This window comes from Malurus melanocephalus, unplaced genomic scaffold (assembly GCF_030028575.1).
Source record: "Malurus melanocephalus ecotype Western Australia unplaced genomic scaffold, MMel_1.1 scaffold_2, whole genome shotgun sequence".
NCBI lineage: Eukaryota > Metazoa > Chordata > Aves > Passeriformes > Maluridae > Malurus > Malurus melanocephalus.
In genome coordinates this window covers 5584249-5607644 of record NW_026623234.1, presented here as the reverse complement: position 1 = coordinate 5607644, position 23396 = coordinate 5584249, and the positions used below count along the sequence as shown (strand labels likewise).

Here is a 23396-nt window from a genome sequence, read left to right as displayed (position 1 = left end):
GCACTATGTGAAATGCTTGCATTGCTGCAAGCCGTGTCAATGCTCCCTCTTCATTTGTTAATCTGTTATTCTGATACGCAGTTTGCTTTTGTATTTAAGGAAGCAATTATATAATGCCGCATTTCTGAAACTTKCTTTAAACCTGGAGGATTTGAAGTGTCTTGCACATTTGATTATTCCGAACTTAGTTTGGAGTAATTACAGTAACATGATTTCTGACTTGAAAATCATGCTGTCAGTTCTTAGCCACTAAATCTGGTTTTGTGATGTGCAAAAGATCTCCATTGCCAAATGAGGCAGAAAGCACAGAATACCAATGTAAATACTTGGCRGATCTCTTTAAGCACTAATGTACATTTGGGGAAGGGGAGGGCTTCTCTCTGTGTGTAGCTGGCTTGTAACATGGTTATTTATTTTTCTTTTTATCTTGTTAAAGGTTTGGCATAGAAATGGTGCCTCTTGTTCAAAACGAGCAAGAGGGTCTAGAACTCAGTGAAGAACCTGATCTGTCTACTCTAGAAGGATTCCARTGGGAAGGGATTTCCTTAGCAGTATCTGGCTCAGCCAGAAAACGTAGCTTTTCTGAAAGCAGTGTCATAGCAGATAGAAATCCTTCTGCTTATAGCTTTTTCAGTGAACAAGCCAAAATTAAAGAAAGCGGGCAAAGGCAAGTAATTGCAGCTGGCCACTCTCATCACATAGCATCTGGATATGAGGCAAGCACTGACATTGAGGCTGATCTGAAACAGGAAATACCATCTCCTGCTTTGTCACCKTTTATGTCTGAAAGAACTGAGACTAGTGGAAGAAGTCACAGCCTACAGGCCACCTCTGAGATTACAGACTTTACAAAACAAGACCAGGAGGGCCCAGAGAAGAGAACACCACTTCTTGAAAAACAAAATATGCTAGAGATCTCAGAAGAAAATCGCCCAGCTTCAAATAGTGCTTCACTTCTTTCAGTGTCGAATAACGTAGATGCAGCTACCGACAGTAGCTGCACATCTGGTGCTGAACAGAATGACAGCCAAGGAATTGGAAAGAAGCGAAGAGCAACTGGAGTAAGTGTGTGATTCTGTCTGCCTTTGGTGTGCTGAAAAGGTTTTTAGTGGGCATTCAGCTTTGAAATGATCTTTGCAAGGAGGATTGTCTCCATTTGATTGTCTTGTACAAACATCARATTAATGTACTTGTTTAACTAATTTTCTTAAAGAATCTTTTTCATTCCTGATTTTATAGTGCAGGACTTCTGATAATTTTTTTAATTAGTAGGAGTGACAAATGTTGTTTATTTGATTTGGTACTTGGCATACTATGTTGGTAACAAGAGCTGTTAAAATATTTCTGTGGAAGTACTTGGTTTTATAGCAAGAATCTCAATGTTTCACAATGTAAATGGAAGCTAGCCTGTGGCAGAAATTTGTTTATCTTAGATGTTCCTCATTTTAGGGTTAAGCAAGGAAATAGAAACTTTTTTACAAAATTAYAGACTTAAAATGATGTCCTTAAATCTGAATTTGTTTCACAGTCCTTTTTTGGACTAAGAAAAAAGTTTTCAATCATTTTCACAAAATGGTTTTGTAGAAAGCAGTAATTTTARTTCCTCACTGTTTAATCCTCTACACCTTCAACTGAAACTGTAGAAGCAGAAACTGACTCAAGTGTGGTCTTAAACATCTGAATGAGGAAGGARAGCTATCAACTTACTTAGTATTTTTCTTTTAGTTAAGTTGAAAACATGGCACTCAACACTTTGTTSTCTTCCCTCTTTTAAGAGCAGGGCAAAGGATGAGTTACATGTGCAAAATAAATTGTGGATTCTTCTTTGTGGGTGCAAGTAATGGTTGAAAACACAGTGGATGCATGAGTTCTTGAWTTAGGCAAAATTTTTCTTGTAACTYATTAAGAGATTAATTTACTTGCAGGAAGGATCTTCTCCTGAAATCCCTAGTYTAGAAAGRAAGAATAAGAGAAGAAAAATCAAAAGTAAAAAAGGTAAGTGAATATCATGCATACATGCATTGAGTGTAGAGGCTACAAACACCTACTAGTATTTTTGCTTGGCTAAAGTAGTAGTTCCTTGATGTTACTTTGGTGCTTCTTGGGCACTTTTGTAAGTTTGTAGGGTGGACTGCTTACAAGTCTGCAACACATTCTTTAAAGACTTCTATCTTAACTTTTTGTAAGTTATTTTGAGGAGAAGGATATGTGCATCCTTTCTGTCTRCCGTTCATCTTTCTGCCTGCAGTTCATATTCCTGATTGTACAGATGGGGCCCTTGCTTTCCCCCGTGCAGGGAAGTGAGGGGTTTTGCCCCTTTGAATGGACSTTCTGAAGGGAAAAGCCCCAGTCACTCCCTTCTAATTCACCATGCAGCTTTCCTTATTCCAGGTGGTTTCTCCAGAAAATTAGTATTCTGCAGAATTTAGTCTGTGTTCTGTTTTTGACATCTCTGACAATACTTTTTACTTTTTTTACTCCTTTTTTCCTGTTCTTCTTTTCCTAGTGAAAATGAATATGTAATGCCTTGCTACTTCCTGCTYCTGACCAAAGAAAACTATTATTCTGACATTAGATCTTTCTCAAACATGCTTGAGACATCCACATCACCATGTGTCAAAATGAACTATCTGTATTTTAGGCAGAGTATTTTTTTTGGTAATTAAATCATTGCTTGGAGCTTTGGTGTCCAGGAGATGTCTTTCAAKGGTTCCATTTATCTTTTTTTCATTATATATTTATATTAAGAGTTCTTTATAATGCAGTGCAATAATATGAATCTTCTGTGGCAATGAATATTTCACTACTTGAAAAGGTGGGGAGTTTTATCAGCCTCTGTTTTCAATGACCAGTGATTGTTATAGAGACCAATAACACACTCTACTTAGTAAAATCTCTTTTTTCCATTTCTTTGCTTTAATGTCATTGTTATTGTAGTGAATCTGCTTAAGGAAACTATAGCCTGAATGCAACTAAGCAGTGCCCAAGTGGAAATTTAATTTGTTTGGAGAATCTCTGTATTGCCAGAAGTCTTTAGGATGGATAGGAAGATCTTTCTGAGTACAATGGTCAGAGGCTGTTTCTCAAGAGATTGCAAACATGAGTCTCATGGCCCAAAATGATCTTGAATAGTGAACTATTCTTTATCATAGGGTTCTTTTTCTCTTRAACAGTTTTTCCTTGGCTTCTGGACTCACTGAATAATTTAAATCATGTTTAGMTTAACTTTGCCTTTGTCTTTTTGATTGCATTAATGGCAGGTGAGTGTGCTTCCTGTACACATGTACTTCAATAAAAGATCTTTGTGGAAAAGATTTGTTTAATTAACTAAATTGTGCTGGCAAAGCTGTGATTGAAATAATTRCTAGAGTCAATGCTGAGATTCCATTAAGAGTAATACTTGACTTTGCCCTTCTTCCGTATAGACGTGGCTATTCCTGTGAATAAATATTCCTTTTCAGCTTGTATGATTATTGATACTTGGCCTAATTTCTGTGATTTTTGCATTCTGAGGTGGTATTATTTATTGTGATATGACATGTAATGTGTCTTAATGTATTGTTCTGTGCAATTGGACTCTACATTTTGTTTCTTTTTCAGAACGTTCTCAGGTAGACCAGTTATTGGCTATTTCTCTGAGGGAAGAAGAGTTAAGCAAGTCCCTGCAGAGTGTGGACAGCAACCTCTTGCAGGCGAGGGCTGCCCTGCAGGCTGCCTATGTTGAGGTTCARCGGTTCCTTGTGTTAAAGCAGCAGGTAACAGTGGGCTTTGGAAACTGARCTACRAGTTACTAGCATGAAAAGCTGCCTSTTAAATGAATGGAACTGATACGAGTCACAACTGTTTTGCAGATAACCATGGAAATGAGTACACTGAGAAGTCAGAGAATCCAGATCTTGCAGGGGCTACAAGGTACAGAATACTGTAAAACTACAACAGTGGAATGCTTACTCTCCTATTCTTTTACCTCAGAATCTTTTGAAAAGTGCACTAAACTTTAATCTGCTCATTTAAGCTGCAATAAAATTGTAGACTTTCAAAATGAGGCCTTTATTGCCAAGTGTGAACTGTTAGTTGTGATAGTTCCCTCTAGTGGCTGTTTTTCAAATTTTTCCCCTACTTGACTGTGTCCACAAGAAATGAGCTCTTGGCACCACTAAAATTTATTGTAAAATAGGAACATTTTTGTTCTGTTATTTATTTATCTGTTTATTCATTTGTTTATTTTGTGTGTCTCCTCTTTTGCTATTAGAAACATATGAACCTTCTGAAGTCTCGGAGCAATTTTCCTGCAATGTCCTAACTGAGAGGAGAAACAGCCAATCTCAGATGGCAGCTGATTCAGTTTCTGAAGGCTCTCTCTTGCCCATTTTGGACACTTTGTCTTGTTCTGTGGCTCCACTAGGAGCTTCTGTTCCTGTAAACATGCCATCACCATTCCAGTCTCCTGGCAATACACCTTCCAATACTCCTGACTCCTCACTACAAATTAAACGGGAAGCTGTGTCTCCAAAAGGCACAGAAGAAAATGTGAATGCTGTACCTCAGAGCTCTCCATGTGCTTCACAAACAGAAGGGGTGGAACAGAATAATGGTATTTGTTTTGTTTTTAGATAAGTACAGTATCAGTTACATTTGTTAATTAAATAATTACTTTAGAAAGCTCTTAATCACATTAGTATATTTTTCTGTTTCCTACAAACTTATTTTTGGCCTATTAAAAGCAAGATTATTCTTTTAATGTTAATTTGTCAAATGACCATAGTTTTGTTACTGATGAACTTCTGTATGTGCTACATTTAAAATCAGTTTGTCATCAGATGCATTTAGTAATTTGGGGCATATAAGCGTTTACCTTCAGGTAAATTCTGTAATTTGAGGATGAGGAATTCTCTCTGGGACAGACTGTTAACTTTTTGAGGTTGAACATTTAGCTTATCAGCTTCCCAGAGGCTAGCTTAGCCTTGATTTGAGGAAGCTGATTGCATTTGGTTTCCCTTAAATGCCAGCAGTGTGTCCCACCTGTGGAGCTGAGTGATTCTGTTTTCTTACACTGCCACGGTGGTTTCCTGCTTCTTTTTCTAACAACCGCAGTAGTCCAAGTGCTGAGAATTAATAACTTTTGGGTTTAGAAATTTCATTTTAAGTTGCTGATTACTATTATTTTCCTGTTRTACAGCAACCAAGTTACTTCCTTCCCCTTTCCAGTGGGAAATGAGTGACACATGATATTAGAGGCACATACAGAATTTAAGGTTTTGTGTGCTTTCTTCCCAGTATAATTCAACACTGTAACTTGTTCAAACTTCATGTAAGCATTCATTTCTTCCTATCAGGTTTTGCAGTTGTGCATGACAGTTGCTTGTCCAGGGAAAAACATTTTTCCATTGATTTACTTTAAATGCAACATATCCTTTGCTGTCAGCAGGTTCTAGTTTTATCTTGGAATTCCCCATCTGAGGAGTGTGTGGGTGAGATGTTCTCATTTTAGCTGTTTCTAGTTGGATGTGTAATTCCAAACCATCAAATTTGTCCTGTGATGGGTAATGTGCTTTTGGCCAAGCATTACTGTAGGTTTCATTTGCTGGCTTCTGAGAGACCAAAAGAGGGAAGTATTTAAAATACTGCCAACTTCCCGTTTGCATTGCGTGATCCCAGCCCAGAAGTGCAGTGAACTTGAAACATCCTGTTCTGGACTGTAGTTATTGGAAGTGCAACTGGGGAATTTTAGGGTGTGGAAAACAGCTGTGAGATGCTGCCCTTAGTCTGTTGCAGCTGAGAGGTTGGATCATTTTGTTCATATGAATTCAGTCAAAATTAAATGACAGGGAAGAGTGTGTTTACACCATTGCATAGTCCACCACAGATGAGCTAACTAAASTAACTAACCAAAGCCTACTCTCATGGCTTACGGTGCCGCTATTCCCAGGATGAGGTGTAGTGCTGCAGAGTGGGTTGTGCAAGGCTATCCACTTTGAATTAGGTCCAAGTAACTTGGTAGAAATAACTATATTTAATAACTGTAGTAATTCAGATGGGTTAAGCATATGGTTTTCGAACTGTGTCACTGAACAGCTGAGTTGTACTTGGCCCGCATTGATTGGTATCATTSCTACAGCAGTGATGACAGCTGGTAAGGGAGCACACAGAGAGGCATGGTAGCATCTTAAGTCAACAATGTAGGATTCACCAAAGATTRTCAGAACTTTAAAAGCCAGCCAGCAGCTTGAATGATGTTCCCCATTCCTTTACTTCTGTGTACATGGATAAACATTTTATTCCCCAGTTAGGTTTTTTAAAGGCTGGATAGCTGACTGAAATAGCAGATCTGCATGTGCACATAGTTATCCACATGTAGGAATATGTATTTTAGATGCACAATTAAGTGTAAACATAAAATGGAGTGAGAGATACTTTACATAAATACTTATTGCTGTACAGATTGAATGTAGCACTGGTCTGTTTTTTTTAGAAGCRACCAACCAGAACACGTCAGTGTATCCAGTTATCACTGCAACCATATCCCTATCAGAGCTGGCAGCTTGTTTCCAACACAATAATCAAGATGTTCACAAGCCTGCTGCTGACAAGGGACAGTCTGGACTTCCTGAAAACCCTTCTCCTCATTCAATGTCTGTTTTCAACAAGAGAGAAGCAAATGATACAGTTGCTACACTGGATCAGTGTAGCACTTCTCTTTCAAAGCATTCAGTCCTTTTAGAAATGCCAATGGATGAAACCCCCAAATCATCAGCAGAACCATCTGAGCAACACTTGGCAATCACTGCAGTCCCAGAGGAGAAAGGGAATAGAAGGAGGAGAAGGTTAAGGAAGAAGAAAAGTCTGAGGGCAGCCCGTGTGCCGGACAACAGCGATACAGAGCAGGATATGATTGACTCCAAGCCTGTCCGGAAAGTCAAGGGTGGAAAAGTTCCTAAAGGAGAAAAAGTTACTACATCTACTCCTCCAAGAGAGGACATTGGAGTTAGTGCTCAAGCATCAAGAAGCAAAGATGGGAATGACAGTGATGTGTCTCTGGAGCTAGTGGAAGTTGCAGCACCTAAGTGTGAGGTGGTTGATGTTGGTTCATCAGAGTCAGGAGATGAGAAACCAGACAGTCCATCAAAGAGGGATTCACACAGCTCTGTGGATCAAGGAGTCCTAGAGGCATCTTGCTCTGGTTATGATGAAGTGAGCTCCACMAGTGAGATTGGCACAAATTTTAGCAATGATGGGAAAAGAAGGTGAGATTATTGTAGACCTCTCAAAAGTAAAATTATTAATATTACATAATATTCAGATGAGGTCTTTCTTTTTTTTTTTTCCATTCAGAAAGTCTTACATCAGTGACTTCAGTAGTGAAATAAAAGGGAAAATAACTTACTTGGCTTTTTCGGTCAACAAATGAATGTGTCTTGTTACCTACTAATTTCTCTTAGTATAAGAGCAGGGTTGTCTAGTTTGTTTTTGAGCTTATCTGTCACAGCCTATTTTCTGCTAAATGCAGAGTCTTGTGTTTTGGAGTATTACTACAGTATTTTGTCTGAAAATGAACATGCAAAGTCCAGTCTCACTACTGTTTATTTTTGTGTTACAGTGTGGCTGGGACACAGACTTCCATATCATCACTAAGAAGATTAAAGAACTCCTCAGGTATATCTTTTAAGCTTTCCTACTAATGCTTTKTACATAGTATCTTGAAGGACTTTGAGTTAAGTCTTGATCAAACTGCTTTCGTAGGGGAATTTTGCCCTGAAGATAAAAGCTTGCATTCAAAATCGAAATAGAAAATGACACATCATCTTACATTGAATGCTTTGTGTCTTGACTCCTCCACATCCCCCTATCCCTCCCACATGAGCACTACTGCTCCACAGTCTCTGTAAAGCTGTAGAACAAGCAATAATACTATCGTCTTTAAATTTTAAATAGATTTCTGGACTTAGTGTCATATGAMGGTCTTTTTAGAACTTTATATTGCCTTCTGTCACATTCACACTCCAGCTGGGACCCACAATGAAATTTAACCTAAAGGTGTGGAGCCCATAAAATAGTTCTGCTGGTTGGCAGTACAAACCACATAGGTGTGTGTTCTTGACTGTGTTCCCATAATCAACAGTACACATGTCTCTGTCCTACAGAAGTGTCTTCAGAGCCAGGTGAGGATGAAGAACCTACAGAGGGAACCTTTGAGGGACACTTGGCTGCAGTGAATGCTATTCAGATTTTTGGGAATTTGTTGTATACCTGCTCAGCAGACAGGACAGTTTGTGCCTACAATCTCGTGGTAAGGAAGGTTGTGGGAGTGGTGTTAATTAATTGCAACCATGAGGTTGTCTTTTGTAATGCCTTACTGTGTAATAAAGGAAGTAGCTGCTTTTTMAAGCACCTAATTTATTTTGTACTATTCTTTTCTTCAAACCTCTCTTTTCCACTTCCCAGTCCCTTCTCCTTATGAGAGGTTTAAGGGGAGATAGATTGTCATATGTATCCTGATATTCTTTTGTTGTCCTACCCTGTTCCRTCAGGTGCATATCCTGAGAGATGTTAAGGGCCTTTATGCTGACAGACTCTATGCTTTCCTTTTTAGAGCAGGAAGTGTGTGGCCATCTTTGAAGGACATACTTCAAAAGTGAACTGCCTTCTGGTCACCCAGACAAATGAGAAGCATGCTGCACTCTACACTGGCTCAAGTGACCACACTATCAACTGTTACAATATCAAGGTACTGAAACTCTGTTGATTTACATGTGCTGCATTTTTATGCAAGTGTTTCTTTACAAATACAAATTTTAAAAGCCTTTTAAACCCATGAGCTCCACTACATCCGTCATTAGAGTAGAGCAGGTTAAAAAAAACCCCACAAACCAAACAGCAAACCATTAACTGATTTACTACCCTAATCTTTTTACTAGCTTGTCAGTAGAGTTTTTGCCAGAACAGCATGGCATGATCCCAAATGCTGGGAAGACCGAAGTGCAGGGTAGTTGTTTGGCCATGAGTTTTACTTGTCTTCCTGTATTTCCARGTTCGTTGCTTGTGGAAGGCACTGCTCTCTGCTCTGTCTGTAGAGCAGCCATGGAACAGGTGTCTGTTATGCTGAGGGCAGGTGAAAGGGCAGATTGAGATTTCTTGAACCTAGATATTTGAGCATAGATGATAAAAAGGCTTGCCTWACCTGTGACTTCTAGGACTAGAAAGCAAATATCTGCTTCAGGGAGCAACCTGCTAGAGGTTTTAAACCGTTAAGTTCCATATGRGAAGCTTAATGGGGAATCCTCTATCACAACCACGTAASAGGTGGWTTTCATATGTGTGTGTGTATACMTATATATATATAGTTAGTAGTCTAAATTTCTATATACATTAGAGGTTGTGACTAGAATAAAATGTTTAGGATTATAACTGGTTGCTGAAGTACAGTCAAGCCTTAGTGATGGTCCTGATTAAAATGAGGATCAAACTGCCATGTGATACCAAACTTTCAGATCTTTTTCTCCAGTTCTGTTGGTTTAAAAAGTGAAAATCATCWTTCATTTCAGGCTTTTTTTCCTTGAATTGTTTTCAGTTAATGAAAATCTTTTAAGTACTTCTTTCCATTGCAGACCAGAGAGTGCATGGAACAGTTTAAATTGAAAGATCGAGTGCTCTGTTTACATAGCAGATGGCGGATCCTTTATGCAGGTCTTGCAAATGGCACTGTGGTTACTTTCAACATAAAGGTTAGTTTGTTTAAATATTGTCACCTGAATGCCTATTGTGATACTGTGTCTTTCCACTTTGTTTCTTTCCGTTCTTTATCTACAGTAGTAAGTGTATTTGCAATGAAAGCATTTCAGTATTAATGATCACTGTTGGTTCCTTTTGGTTGTTTATTTTGTCTGTGCATGAAGCTGTCCCATTTTCCTATGGTTTTAGTTACCTTTCTTATAGGTGCTGTAATTTTGTTATGTTTTTCCTTAAGGTTCCTCCTGGTCTACATAACATAAGGAGTTATTTCCTTGGTTTGGAAACTTAGTTGTTAAGATGCAACTCTTACCACTGCTGAAATTGTGTGTTACCAAACTGAAATCAAATGCTGTAACAAGTATGGCACAAAAAGGACTCAATGGTCTGGTCAGTGTCAGCAAAATTTTAACTCTTAAATACCATTTCTTTCTTCCCCCATCAGAATAATAAACAGGTTGATAYCTTTGAATGCCATGGCCCAAGAGCAGTGAGCTGTTTAGCCACAGCTCAGGAAGGAGCACGCAAGYTGTTGGTAGTGGGCTCCTACGACTGCACCATCAGCGTGCGAGATGCGCGGAACGGGCTGCTTCTCAGAACCCTGGAAGGTCACAGCAAGACTATTCTCTGCATGAAGGCAAGTGTCCCTGAAAACACATTTTAGACAAAGAATTCTTAAAATGGTGAGCAGATTGTGATAGGAAATAGAGGAATTCTGAATTTTAAATTATAAAAAMTGAGCAATTTGATAGGGAAATTGTCTCTGTTTGGCTGCCATATCTCAAGTCCCAAGCTGCCACATCTATGTCTGTTTTTTGAACATTTCAGGAATAGTGATTCTGTCACTTACTTGGGCAGCCTGTTCTAATGCCTGATCATCCTTTCAGGGAAAAATTTTTTCCTAATATCCATTCTAAATGTCCACTGGTGTGACATAAGAATGTTTCCTCTTGTCCTGTCGCTACYTAGAAAGAAGAAGGGGCAAACCCCTACCTGGCTACATTCTCAGGCAGTTGTAGAGAGTGGTAAGGTCTACCCTGAGCCTCCTTTACTCCAGGCTGAGCAACCCCAGCTCCCTCAGCTGCTCATAATACCTGCTGCTGTAAATCCTTCACCATCTTTAGACACACTCCAGCAGCTCAATGTCCGTCCAAAGCTGAACAYAGGATTCGAAGTGTGGCCTCACCAAGTGCCAGGTACAGGGGAACAATCCCTGCTCTGGTCCTGCTGGCCACACTATGGCTGATACAAGCCAGGATGCCATTGGCCTCCTTGGCCACTTGGGAACAYGCTGACTCATATTGATCTGGCTGTGGACCAGCACCCCCAGGTTCTTTTCTGCAACAGGTTTCCAGCCACCCATCCCCAAACCTGCATGGGCTTGTTGTGACCCAAATGCAAGACCTATTTAGAAAGCATGTTTATTTCATGTTAGAAGATTCAGAAATTCTTTAAACATGAGTTTGCCAACAGAAGGAAAGTTGGGGAAAAGATGAAGCTAATCTTCACATACCCTAATAGTACAAACCTCAGAGGAAACTGGAAAAAATGTAACTCTAGGAAAAGTTTTTTTGTTCTTCTTTGACAGAAGAATCACTAACGCTTATTCACAGCTTTCTGGCTCCTGAAATTATAAGCTGGAACATATTCTTGTCTGGCTGCTTTGCTGTGACCACTGTCATATAACAGATAAGGGATGACTTCCATAAATTGTCACTTCAAATGATAGAGTGTAGTGGCACAGCCTTTTCTTGCCCTGTGGACTATCCTAGTCCTTCTGCAATGGTGGCACACTGTGGTCCCTTCTTGGTCTATGACAAATCTGTTGAGCTTTCTTTCTAGATTAATACTGATTAGGAGTATTGTTTTTCTTATGTGAGCAGAATATAAGTGCACAGCCCATCAAAATTTCCAGGAAAGATTGGGCTTTACTGTGCCTATGCAAAACAGCATTCTGCATTCAGTTTGCTTTGTCCGTGATTTGCTGCTGAGCTGTCCCTGAGAATAATCCATCACCAGGCAAGATGAGTTAGCCTGGTGAGCTAAAAGTTAACAGCTTCTTGTGTCAGTTGTGAAGTGTCAARAATCATTGTATTACATTTTCTAACTCTTATGTGAAGAATTCAGTGCATGCATTTTCGTTTGTACTCTTAAGCGATTTTAAGTCTGTCAAATTTAGGAATTATTAAGGTACAACTTTAAGCTGAACAGTGTCTTAATATTTTGCTTGCCCATTTCCATATCTGTTGCAAAAAAAACTTTTTTTTTTTTTGTAAGGTTGTGAATGATCTAGTGTTCAGTGGCTCCAGTGATCAATCTGTACATGCCCACAACATTCATGTAAGTTACATCTAGAMAGATGGAGTGACTTTTGCTATTAAAGCAGTGAATTCCTTTGCTGTAAAGTCAGTTTTTTMCAGAATATTTGACTGACTGGTGGGGCAGATTGCTTGCAGAAAAGGAATTCTCATAATTTTGTGAATATGACTGTGCACTGCAGGTAACTCAGGAGGCATGAAGAGGCTACGTAAATGTGATGACTCTTGCCACATGATAGGCAATGCCTTTTCATCTGGGGATCTTGCTTTAAAGATTACTAGATACATGCTGATATTATGGAAGGGGTCCAGAGAAAAGCCATGTGAAATATTCTGGTGGGGAAAGAGTTTCTTTATTACAGGATGAACTGTGTGTTCTATGGTCCTGGAATGGCTCTGTGTTAGAATGGGCAAACAAAAGGATAAGTAGTATTTGATTATAATCTGTAAGTGCCTTCACAGGAAATGAAAGTCTAATAAAGGGCGTTTTCGTTTTGGAGTAGTGAGCATTGAAGCTAGCTACCCTATCTAGGTTAGGTAAAACTGTTTTGTTTTGTTGTTTAAGAAAAAACAAACCAAACAACTATTACTTTGCTTTTTCTTGATGCAGACTGGAGAGCTGGTACGGATCTATAAGGGCCATAACCATGCAGTAACAGTTGTGAACATTCTTGGGAAAGTGATGGTGACTGCATGTCTGGATAAATTTGTTCGTGTTTATGAACTACAGGTAAGAAAATAGGGGTTACTAATAACATTTGCCTCATATGTGTTAATTAATTATTTTGAAGTCAAATAGAAGTCATATTTGTGCTTTCTGGTCTCTGCCCAGCTCTCTCTTTCCTGTCATTCAGTGAATACATAGTTGTTTCACCAGTCAAAATACGTGGGTTTTAAAGAATATAACCGAAACCAATTTTTTTAGAACCTGGGTTATTCCAAGACAATGACAGCTCAGAAAAGTGGGGAAGTGTTAGTTTTGTGTGATAAGAGACCAGGTGCTTGTTTTGTGTGCAAAAGTTAGTTTTGTGTGCTAAGAGACCAAGTGCTTAGTTGGACAAAAAGATTCCCAGAAGCAATACAAGCAAAAGTGAGCTTTCAAGGTGTCTATAAAGTTTGGAATTCACCATAGCAGTTTAGCTGCTACCAAGGAAACTGCTTTTGAAAACATTATCTTTTACATGTTTGTGAAAAATGGCTACTAAAAATGTCATTCTATTAAATGTCTGTTTCTGTTTCTTTCAAGTCACATGACCGCTTGCAAGTCTATGGAGGCCACACAGATATGATCATGTGTATGACCATCCATAAGAGCATGGTAACTCCTTCTTTTCACTGGTCTTAAAGAGAAGGTTGTAATTGCCACAGCTGCATAAGGGACAGTTTAATTTTTTCAGATAAAGGAATCAACCTGCTGTTTGGCTGCATTTCCAAGTTGTCCTTGTCAAAAAAAAAAAGAAGTTTCTATAACGATTTCTTATTTATGTAACATKATTGTTGGGGGAAAAAAATCACTCTTTAGCTTACTGTAGTCTTAAAACAATAGTACTTTTTGCGGTGATAATTACAGTGAAGAGTCTAGAAATAGTAAAATACATTTGCTTTTTCAAATGTCAATCCTGTTTGACTTTTACTCAAGGTAATCACTCAGATGCTAGAGAGAAACTTCACCCACAGTCAAAGCTCTAGTAACCTTTGATAGAACATAAATAAGGGRTGCAATTGATTCAGGTTTCTTCATGCATCTGCCCTGCAAGATAAGCTTCAGAAGCACTTCTGTAAAAGCACTTACATGTCTGCATGTMTTTTCAAAGTTTCTTCGAGATTGTAAAATAAAAGGTATAGTAGTGATCAGTAATAACAGAAAAGTGAAGTCCAAAAGCACAGATTTCCCACTAATTGGAATACATACTGCCCAAGCATCACATCTCCTGTGAGTCCAACCTAAAGCTTCAACTGTGCCTCAGCAGTGGTCTGTTGTGGGCATTCTCAAATCAAAGAAGGGTTCAGGTRAGAAGTTTAGTGATGAGTGAAAGGATTTGCATCAGTCTATCTGAAATTCTGATGTTCTTCCTTCAGACTTCCTCTCCATCCCGCCCATCTCTCATRTCCATTGATATGTGTAACTGGTTAAGTCCTGGAAATACATTCAGCTTGGCATTTGCACCTACGTATTTTTCATTTCAGTGGATAGTACCTTAATTTAAAGTTTTCTGAAGTATTACATGCGTGACACTATCAACAATAGAGGTTATAGAAGCATTTCTTGTTCACTCATAGATTTTTGTGAACTATGAATGCAAATTTWAAAAAAAATTTGCTTATACCCATTTTTTAAATGTAGAAGCCTTGCATGTTGATATTTAATTTTTCTTCCCAGTTTGCTTATCCATAAATGTTTCTTTTACAGATCTACACTGGATGCTATGATGGCAGTGTCAGAGCTGTGAGGCTTAACCTGATGCAAAATTATCGATGCTGGGTAATGAGCAAAACGTTTTTAGCCTTCTTTTGTTATGGAATTTTCTGGGGGTGATCTCTACTCACTTTCTTTCTTTTTTTAATGTGTATGTACTTTTTAAATGTAGGTACATATCATTGGTTTCGTTTTTTGTTGTCTTTGCTGGGCATATATATATAGCTTGGGGCAAGTTGGTAGTTGAAATAATTGCTCTTTCTGGCAGTTTTTAGATAGTGACTGTTTAAAACCAAAAACTTTGGCTGGGTGACATACAAAAGCTGATTTACTCTKCTGAATAAGTTCAATTAAATTCCAAATTACTTTGCCACAGTTAAACTTAAATCTTGTAAAGACTTATTTCCTCTCTTCCTCCTGCCATTCCTGCTGATGGTCTAGGCTTGGCTAAAGGCAGGAATAATTTCTGTAAAGCTGTAATTAAAGGAATAGAGACTACTGAAAATGGGAGTAGAATACAGGAGTTGGCATGTGTGCTTATGGTCTTGGGAGAATATTGTGAAATTGCACAAGAAAAGAAAGCATTAGCAAAAATTGTATTTCCCTTGCTTATTCTGGTATGTTGTTTTTTCTACCAGTGGCATGGATGTTCACTGATCTTTGGAGTTGTGGACCACCTGAAACAACACCTGCTAACTGACCACACCAATCCAAATTTTCAGACTCTGAAATGTCGTTGGAAGAACTGTGATGCTTTCTTTACTTCCCGGAAAGGTTCCAAGCAGGTATGTGATTGAGATAACATGGTTGTATTTGATAATATAAAGTACTTTATATCATCACAACTGTGGGACTTGATCCCATTTCTCTTTAAAAAGGTGTCATTTTTCTAGTCTTGGCAGGCTTAACTGCATGTGGTTACAATTATCCAAGGCTAACAGGGTTCAATTAATCCTGTGGCAGATGAAGAGTGCAGCTATGATAATTTGAGATATGTTCAGTTTAAACAGTTTGATGCCAAAATATTACATGGAAATGGTAGAATTCTTAAAATGTTGAATTCTTAAAATGTTGAAGGCTATTAGGAAGTTCTTGAAGGAAAAATGTCTTTATAAGATAATCTGCCTTGAAAACAGGTTTTTATCCTTTAAAATTTTATCCATCACTACTCCTTTCATTGTTGTTTATTTTTTACATGAGATTGTAAGCAGAACCAATCTTTAAAAAGAAGTGYATAAACTTCTGGGTAAAAGTTAGCAAAGAAGGAGGAAAAAATGAAGAAGGCATAAGAGTTGGATTAAGTGATGTGGAAAAGATTGGGGGATGGGCATAAGGAGGGCTTTTGCCCATAGACATTTTAGTCCTTGGCAGTATAAACTGCCTTCCTTTGAATGCTTCCATAATAGGGAAAGGAAAGAGATTTCTTCAAGAATTAACTAACAGTAGAATCCTTAATTTGTCTTTAGGTGCCTGCTTTGGATATGGTGTGTTTATTTAATTTGCTCTTCTAATCAAAAAGGAAGCTGTTTTTTATTTGCCTTTAATAAGGTGGTTTGTGAAATGCTTTATGTATGTGATTTAATAGATTGACAATGATATTATTTATCTTTTTAGAATCTTTAAGCCAAACAAATGTATATTGTCTAGAATGTCACTTTCACTGAGGCTTCAAGAATCTTTCRCAAAGTTTTTTGTGATGATCATAAYGATATTTTTTTAATTGACTTMTCTGTTTTTTTTCTAGGATGCTGTAGGACACATTGAAAGACATGCTGAGGATGACAGCAGGATTGACTCATGAAGCTTTTCACCTCCCACATTGGGAAGTAATTTTATATGTCAGAATTATTCCAAATAACATCAGTTTCTTACTCCAGTCTTTCCTATTTCTTTTCCCACTTGGAGTGTAAAAACTGAGTGGGGCTGAAATGCATTGCTATGGAGTCTGCAGGTTGTGTTGCACTCTGTAGAAATAAGGCTGGTAATTAAGACTTAGCCCAAATTCTTGCAAGTTTTAAATCATTGACAGACAAGAATATTCCTTCTTCTTGTCTGCCTTGTTTTTTTGTTGTTTGTTTTTTATGTGGTTTTATTTGTTTTTTTTAAGAAGCATAGTCTTTGGGAAGTCCAAAGGGATCTTGAGAACTTAGATTACAATAGGTGCTGCTGTTTGCAAACTCAGCTGGAAGCCTGTTATGTGTCTAAGACATGTCTGTTTGTTGTATCCAATTTTTTAACTGATTTTAATAAAATTCTGCAAATTAGAATATCACAAATTCTAACAATGTAATCTGAATATCCAGTGTATGTTTTTACTTTCTTCATAAAAAGAAAAGCTATTTTATGGGGACTGGAATTAATTAATTTTGTAATGTCAATTGTAACTTATTTTTTATTCCTTGTGTAAAATTTGCTATAACTGGCACAATATATACAGTGATAGATATAATACCTTCTGAGGTATTTTGTTAATTTTGAGGAAAGCAATTATTTCTTGAGAGAAGCCAGAAGCAGCAAAACAGTCAGAACAGTGGCTCTACTCACATGCTTTGCAATCCTAGTCTTTTTCAATATAGGTCCTTATGTGTAGGGCAGAACTAAGTGGTGTCTGTTTTCTTTTAGTTAAAAATCAGCATAACCGCCATTGCTATATTGATAAAACATCATAATTGGATTGCTGATTTTATATGGAATCTTAGTGACTGAGCTTTGCAGTCCCATATCCTCATGGCATAGCAAACTAAGAAATGCAAAGGCACTGTGTGTCTAAGTGTATCCACTTCGGTAGTGTTTTGTTTCTGTTGTGAACTGGCTTAATTGGCTTGTGCTATCAAGTTCTCAAAAACTCAACTGGAAAGAATGGAGCAGGAATTTAAAGTCTAAATTCTCAAGTAGAAGCTGAGGATATGAAATGCATATCACATGTGAAAATACTGTTTCTACTAATGCACAGAAAGTACCACAGGGAGGCCAGTGCTGAAGAAGGAAAGATTGTTTCTGCTTGTCAGGATTCCCTTGCGGGTGTCCCTTGAGGGGTATTGCTTTACCTTGTGAAGTTCAGTGAAGTGCACATCTGGCACTTGCCATCCTCTCTCCCCTAATGACACTAATTTAGCAAAGAACCCTCTTAACATTGAGACTAATCTAGCAGGGAGCTTTGTGTTCACTTTTGCCTAACTTGCTGCTCAGCATAAAATAAGCAGAGGTTTCCCTAAGCTGTAAGAGAGGGTGGAGACAGTGAACTGAGATGCTTGTAYACGAATCCAGTGCTTTTCAAGAAAACTGAGTGGACTGTTTTTGCTGGCAATCTTTTTCACGACCACTTTCAGACTTGCCAACCATAGACCAAGTAAGTTTTATAGCCTCATTCTTTGACCTAAAGGAGCCCTTTGAGGCCAAGAAAGTGAATGATTGAGGAAGGCCCATGGATGTTCCACTGTCATCAAATCAAGGAACTTCAGGGCCTTCTCTGGAGCACACTGGTTTTGTATTATCTTAGCAGACAAGCATTATTGCTCTGTCACTGATGAATATTTTTTGTGAGACAGGAGTAAAATGTAATTAAGATGCAGTAGCATCCTACTTCAAAGATATGGGAATCTCTGAGGTTCCAGTGCTTTTGTGGTGATTGGTTTTGTTTACTTTTTATTAAGGTGTTTGTGGATAGGAAAAAGCCCCAGCATGTGGCTCAGACCTCAGCTTATTCTGAGGGTGTTCTTGTTTTGGTTTTGGGGAATGTGTGTTTGTGGTTTTGCTGTTGGTTTTTTTAAATCTTCCTTTCAGTGGTCTATGGATGAAGCAGTTCAATAGAGAATCAAGTTTGGGGAAATCTTTAAGCAGCATAGATGTTTTCTGATGGAGAGTGTAATGCTCTGAAGTCTGAGAGCATTTGGGTTTTTTCATGACCTGAATGCAGACCGCGTAATACTTGTACCATTTCCAAAGGTGTTAATATTCAGTTCTTCTGCAGGTTTTTTGAACCACAAAGAGGGAGTATGTAAGGGTAGCATAAACAATGTGGACGCCTTAAACTGTCCTTCATGGGCTGTGCTGCAARTGAAGGTGTGGAGGTGTGTCCCGAGGACAAGCCTGTGGGACTATAGTGGCATTCTGGAAAATGTGTGTGAGATTAGATTTTGTTACTTGTCCCTTGTGATTCTTTACATTCTTTCAGCTGTTTTCAGGAACATACAAAGATTTTTCTCACTAGATGTCGTAACAAACACAGTTGTTACACTTTATTTGCATTCCCATTTGCTTGTTGAGTTTATCTTTTCTAGTTGGTGGAAGCAGTCTTCCTTTTTATGCAGTCCATGATTATTTCTTTTTCTGTATTGAAAACAATCCTGTAAAGTCTGGGCTTCTAAAGTCCAGCTTTGGCAGTGGTGTCTTTTGCTGCTTAGTAGGTCATTTCAGATATATTGTAAGAATCCTAGAATGGATAAGAGGTGGGATACTAGCAGAGCTGCACAAGTGAAAAATTTTGCTTCATAAATTAAAAACAATTTTTTAAAATCCTCAGGGGTTCAGAGGAAAATGTTGTACTGCTTTGTCATGAGGATATCTTAAAAGGATTTGCTATGAAGTTGTGCAGCTGTGGAAATCCCCAGGCTTCTCTGGAGTTCTGTGGGGAGTTTTCCTATTTGTTCAGCTGGAATTTGATGCAGATTTTACAACTGGCCATTTACTTCTTCTGGAGGCAATTACAGAAGAGAGATGCCAAACTGATGGTTGTTGATACTCGTTGGTGAGATCCTCTCTGGTCTTGCAACATGGGGTTTTGACTCCTGATATACCTCTAGTTGAAGAATGTAATAACTTTGGGAAGGTGGGTGACATTTAACACAGTAATATTGGCATGAAAAGCAGTACTGCACATCTGAAGCCAGTTTCAGGACTATTTATTTTTGTTTTCAGTTAGTTTTTTATGCAARTAAAAAGTTGTGGGTGGAATAGTGAATGGAGTGAAGATTTATTTTGTGGTTAGTGTGGATTTTTTATTAGTCAAACGTTAAAAATCGAGTTCTGGATTTGCTATATGGCTGACTACATATGACAGGCTCTTCAGGAGCCTTTTGGGATTGGTCTCTCCTTTCTCATTCAAATTACCAGGAAAAATTACAGCTATCTGGCAGTACAAAATACTCTGGCCTAATGCTTCTACTTCTGTACATGGAAGGGGATGGAGGGAAAACTGCTGCATCCCTTGGTACAAAGATGCATTAAATATCCTGGCTTCTGCTTACCTTGTGTTGCTTACATGTGAATTACAGAATTTAAACATATTATCAGCACATGAGTTGACTTCTGCAAAACTGCAGGAGCTTGGCTATGTGGCGTGTTTGAAGTAGTGCAGTTCTTAATGCACATTTTCAAACAGTATAATCAAGCTGGATCCAGGTAAATGATAATTGAAAATTTGCAGTAAGTGGCAGGGGAAATGTTTTTGTTGGGAAATTATATTTTTCAGTTAAGTTGAATTAAAATACAGGTACAGGCTTGTATGGTACTACAATTCAAGCAGTTTAAGTTGTCCAGARTTGCAGAGAAAGTGAGGAAGGATAAGGAGCAGTTTCAGCTACTGTTTGTAAAATAATTCTCAAAGAGCAAACTGTAGGTATATATTCTGTTATATGCACCTGCCAGCTTTACAGATTTCATTTTGCTGTAATGTTAAACAGTCTTTTTGAAGAATGGAAGTGGAATAAAACAACTTGATTGGATATTTAATGATTTAAGCTGTGTAGAACGTGCACAGAATGATCATGGTTTTCTTCTYTCACTTTGGTACAAAGCTGTGAGTGTAATAATGAAACTTCACATGGCAAAAGAAGAAATGAAAAAATAAAGTTCTTTATATTGTTATGATTTGTCTGCTTTTTTTTAAATGGAATGATTCTTTCACAGAATTTGGTAGAATTTGACTTTGTTCTGGTGTTTTTTTTTTTTCCTGTTCTATGAAGGCTGGATAAAATCAGACAGGCCACTTTGAAGCTCCAGCATTGGCAGGAATGTTACAAGTGTGCAGGAATCTCAGTCATTTGGCAGGGAATTGCAACTGTCCACCCAACTGGTGCCTCCAAGATGATGTGCTTCCTGCCTTGTTTCATGGCCCATTGCCATGGGGAGGGAAGTTCTCTAGAGCAGTTGGTAGTTCACTCACCAGAACTGTAAGGACCAATTTTGAATTGCCAGTTAAAAATCCTGATTTTGATCTTTTGACTGACAGATTTTGTTTTTTTTTTTTCTCTGAACATCCCAACTAAGAGCATCTCTGCCATACTTGTATGGAACACAATGGCGGAGTGGAGGTAAGGCATGGCTGGAAGCCAAGGCTCTGAGTGTTCCAGTCATCTTAAAAATTTATTTGGGTTTTTAATAAAGTTGAATTTGAAGGAGAATAACTTTTCTTTAGAGAAACTATAAGATTTTCTAACAGTTTCAGAGTAAGTTACAGTGCAAGACAACACTAAGAACTTYATAGTCAAACGTTTTCTGCTTCTTAGTGACCTTTCAGTTAAATGCACTTTGCACTTGAATAACTCTGAGTGAACACTACAATTTGTTTTTTAAGTTTTGCTTTGCATTAGTGGATTGCTTTYCTATTTTTTGCCACTAGAGAACTAAGTAGAAGGTTTTCCTGACAAAGTCTGGTCTTTCTTGCATGTTTTGTTTTTCCTTCCATTTTTTATACTGTACTTGTGAAAACCTATCATCCTTTAAGCTGGTAGCCAAGGGAACCTGTCAAAAGCTTTTTTTTTTTTAAAAAAAAAAAAAAGAAGTGCATTCAAGGAATAAACTGACAAGTATTTGAGATATTAAGCAAATTTCATGCTTGCCAAAAGCTGCTGTATGTCCAGGAGAATTATAGAAGAGTGCTCAGTATTTCATCTTCATCTGTTCTTTCAGAATAAACCCAAAAAAGCCTAGGCCAAAATCCACTTGGTTTTATTTTTAGTTCCATTAAACTAATTGTACTTGCCCATTGTAGTATGTCCAAAGTAGTCATGCTGACATAGTATCTGATTCTGCTACAAGTCATTCCTTGCAATAAAGAAGTGCATGGTGCTTTTGGGAAATAGGACCCCAGTGGGGAGGAAAATATATGTGTGAGTGTGTGTGTGTGTGTGTGTAGATATATAGATTTGTATGTATAAGGTTTTCTGCCTCAAATGGGAAATAAGTTTCTCAATTAAGAATGCAGTTACAATGAAAAACATTTATAATGTCTAAATGTGTAATTAAGATCCCATGGGGGTACTAAAAATGAGAGCAAACTGCTCAGTTCTGGTACTTCTGCTGAGGCAGTAGATCAAGGTGTACTCTGGTATTGCAGTCTGTCATGCCCTACTCTCCTATTTCTGCAGAGCAGTGATCCAACCTGCACAGCCAAATCTGCAGTGCTGTCATTGGGTTGCATAATGTAATTAGCACCATCTCATGCGAGATACTCAGTAAACATTACAGAGAGACCAAAGGATAATACCAAGAGCAGGACAAGGAGTTAATAACTAATTACAAGGTGGCAGTAAACACCTCTGACTTTCATGGTTAGATACAGTCCCAGTTACACCTGACTTGAGWGAAGACCTTTCCAGCTGTCAGCACAAGCAGAATAATTATGTATTCTCCATGTCTTTACCTTGCAGAGAAAGCTTAATTCAGTCATCAATAAATTAATCCTTGTTGCCCAAAGGAAGAATGTCAGGATTAGTCAGGATAATAGTTACAGAATACGTGCACTCTACAAGAGTATGGTTGTCTCTTTTTCCAAGGGCTTCTTCCCATATGCTGTTTAACCTGGCAAGTGAGTGACATAATCAGGAAGTGCTCATYTGCCCTTGTGATGAGTGGTGCTAGTTCCTTGCAAGTCTTCAGTGTGTTCTTGATCAAGGTGGCCGCTAGGTCCAGTGCTATGCGTACATCGTGAGCTGCAGCCACTGAAAGAAGAGTTAAAGGGTGGAAGAGTTGGCATCCTCTCACAAGATGTATGGAGACACCACCATCTCTTGCTGGAAGGCAGCTGCTTGCTGTGACTTAGCATGAAGTAGAGTGGCAGTGTGGAATTTTTTACTTGAATCTCTTGCTCTTTTTTGTCCTTCCCTTGCAAAAAGTGAAGGGTTTTTTAATGGTCTCCCTAACAGAGGACATGCTTTTAGGTTGAAACTTTATAATTCTCCTTAATAATATTTTTTAAAGGTAAAGAACTATGCTAAATCCTATTATCATTTAACACGGTATCACTGTGTTTGATCTAAATTGCCTCATAAAAAGACCTCAAAAAATTTTTGACAGACTTTAAAGATAATATGAAGAGTCCACAGCAGTGCCCTTCAGCTCCAGCTAAAATCTTATGGAGCAGCTGTTGCTGGCAGATCGTGGATTTTTTCTGTTCAAAATTGGTAGCAAAATTGTTTTGAGGTTTTGTGACCTCTTACCAATTGGGTGACAATTTCAGATGAATTCTATTCATAGAGTTCTCCCTAGAGAAACCACATACAATGACTAATACAATTAAAATTGAGTATTGTGACAATGTGTCAGAAATACTGTCATAAAGCAGTTTACCTCCAGGACATTGAGCTTAATGATGCCATCTCCATCTTTGTCAAACGCGTGGAATGCCCCTAAAATAAGGAAACAAAAATACACGGTGTAGATTGAGTGACTGTGAGAGAAGATGATTGCCAGACAGGAAATCAAATGTTGTGAAATGTGGTGCTCCTGTCGTGAAATGCAAACTTGTGCAGGTATTTACTTGTGTGGTTAGGTGTTTCTGCTGCATTTTTCTTTACCTAATTCAAGGAGAAACATGGTTCCTTTTGTGTTTGTATGAGACAGCTTGTCATATCTTAGATTCCTTAAGCACACATTCAGTAATTAATGCTCTACACAGGCAGTATGTAGAACTGTGAACGAACTTTGCTGTGAGTATG

General features: G+C 38.2%; 2 protein-coding genes across 3 annotated transcripts in view; one reads left to right on the top strand and one right to left on the bottom strand.

Moving 5' to 3' along the window:
• ZNF106 (zinc finger protein 106) overlaps positions 1–20183 on the top strand; it is a 38411-nt gene extending 18228 nt beyond the window's left edge. The window contains exons 6-22 of the mRNA XM_057365987.1: positions 437–1061; positions 1926–1995; positions 3601–3755; positions 3852–3912; positions 4253–4594; positions 6473–7244; positions 7598–7653; positions 8142–8287; positions 8591–8725; positions 9606–9722; positions 10172–10363; positions 12004–12066; positions 12655–12774; positions 13291–13362; positions 14455–14526; positions 15099–15245; positions 16205–20183. Coding sequence (XP_057221970.1) covers positions 437–1061; positions 1926–1995; positions 3601–3755; positions 3852–3912; positions 4253–4594; positions 6473–7244; positions 7598–7653; positions 8142–8287; positions 8591–8725; positions 9606–9722; positions 10172–10363; positions 12004–12066; positions 12655–12774; positions 13291–13362; positions 14455–14526; positions 15099–15245; positions 16205–16261 — 3202 coding nt within the window. The 3' untranslated portion in view covers positions 16262–20183. The remainder of the gene's footprint in view (positions 1–436; positions 1062–1925; positions 1996–3600; positions 3756–3851; positions 3913–4252; positions 4595–6472; positions 7245–7597; positions 7654–8141; positions 8288–8590; positions 8726–9605; positions 9723–10171; positions 10364–12003; positions 12067–12654; positions 12775–13290; positions 13363–14454; positions 14527–15098; positions 15246–16204) is intronic.
• A 1047-nt stretch (positions 20184–21230) lies between these two features.
• CAPN3 (calpain 3) overlaps positions 21231–23396 on the bottom strand; it is a 26486-nt gene continuing 24320 nt past the window's right edge. For both annotated transcript variants that reach the window (XM_057366032.1, XM_057366041.1), the window contains 2 exons: positions 23029–23087; positions 21231–22400 (listed from right to left, as the gene is read on the bottom strand). In XM_057366032.1, the coding sequence (XP_057222015.1) occupies positions 22374–22400; positions 23029–23087 (86 nt within the window). In that variant the 3' untranslated portion in view covers positions 21231–22373. The remainder of the gene's footprint in view (positions 22401–23028; positions 23088–23396) is intronic.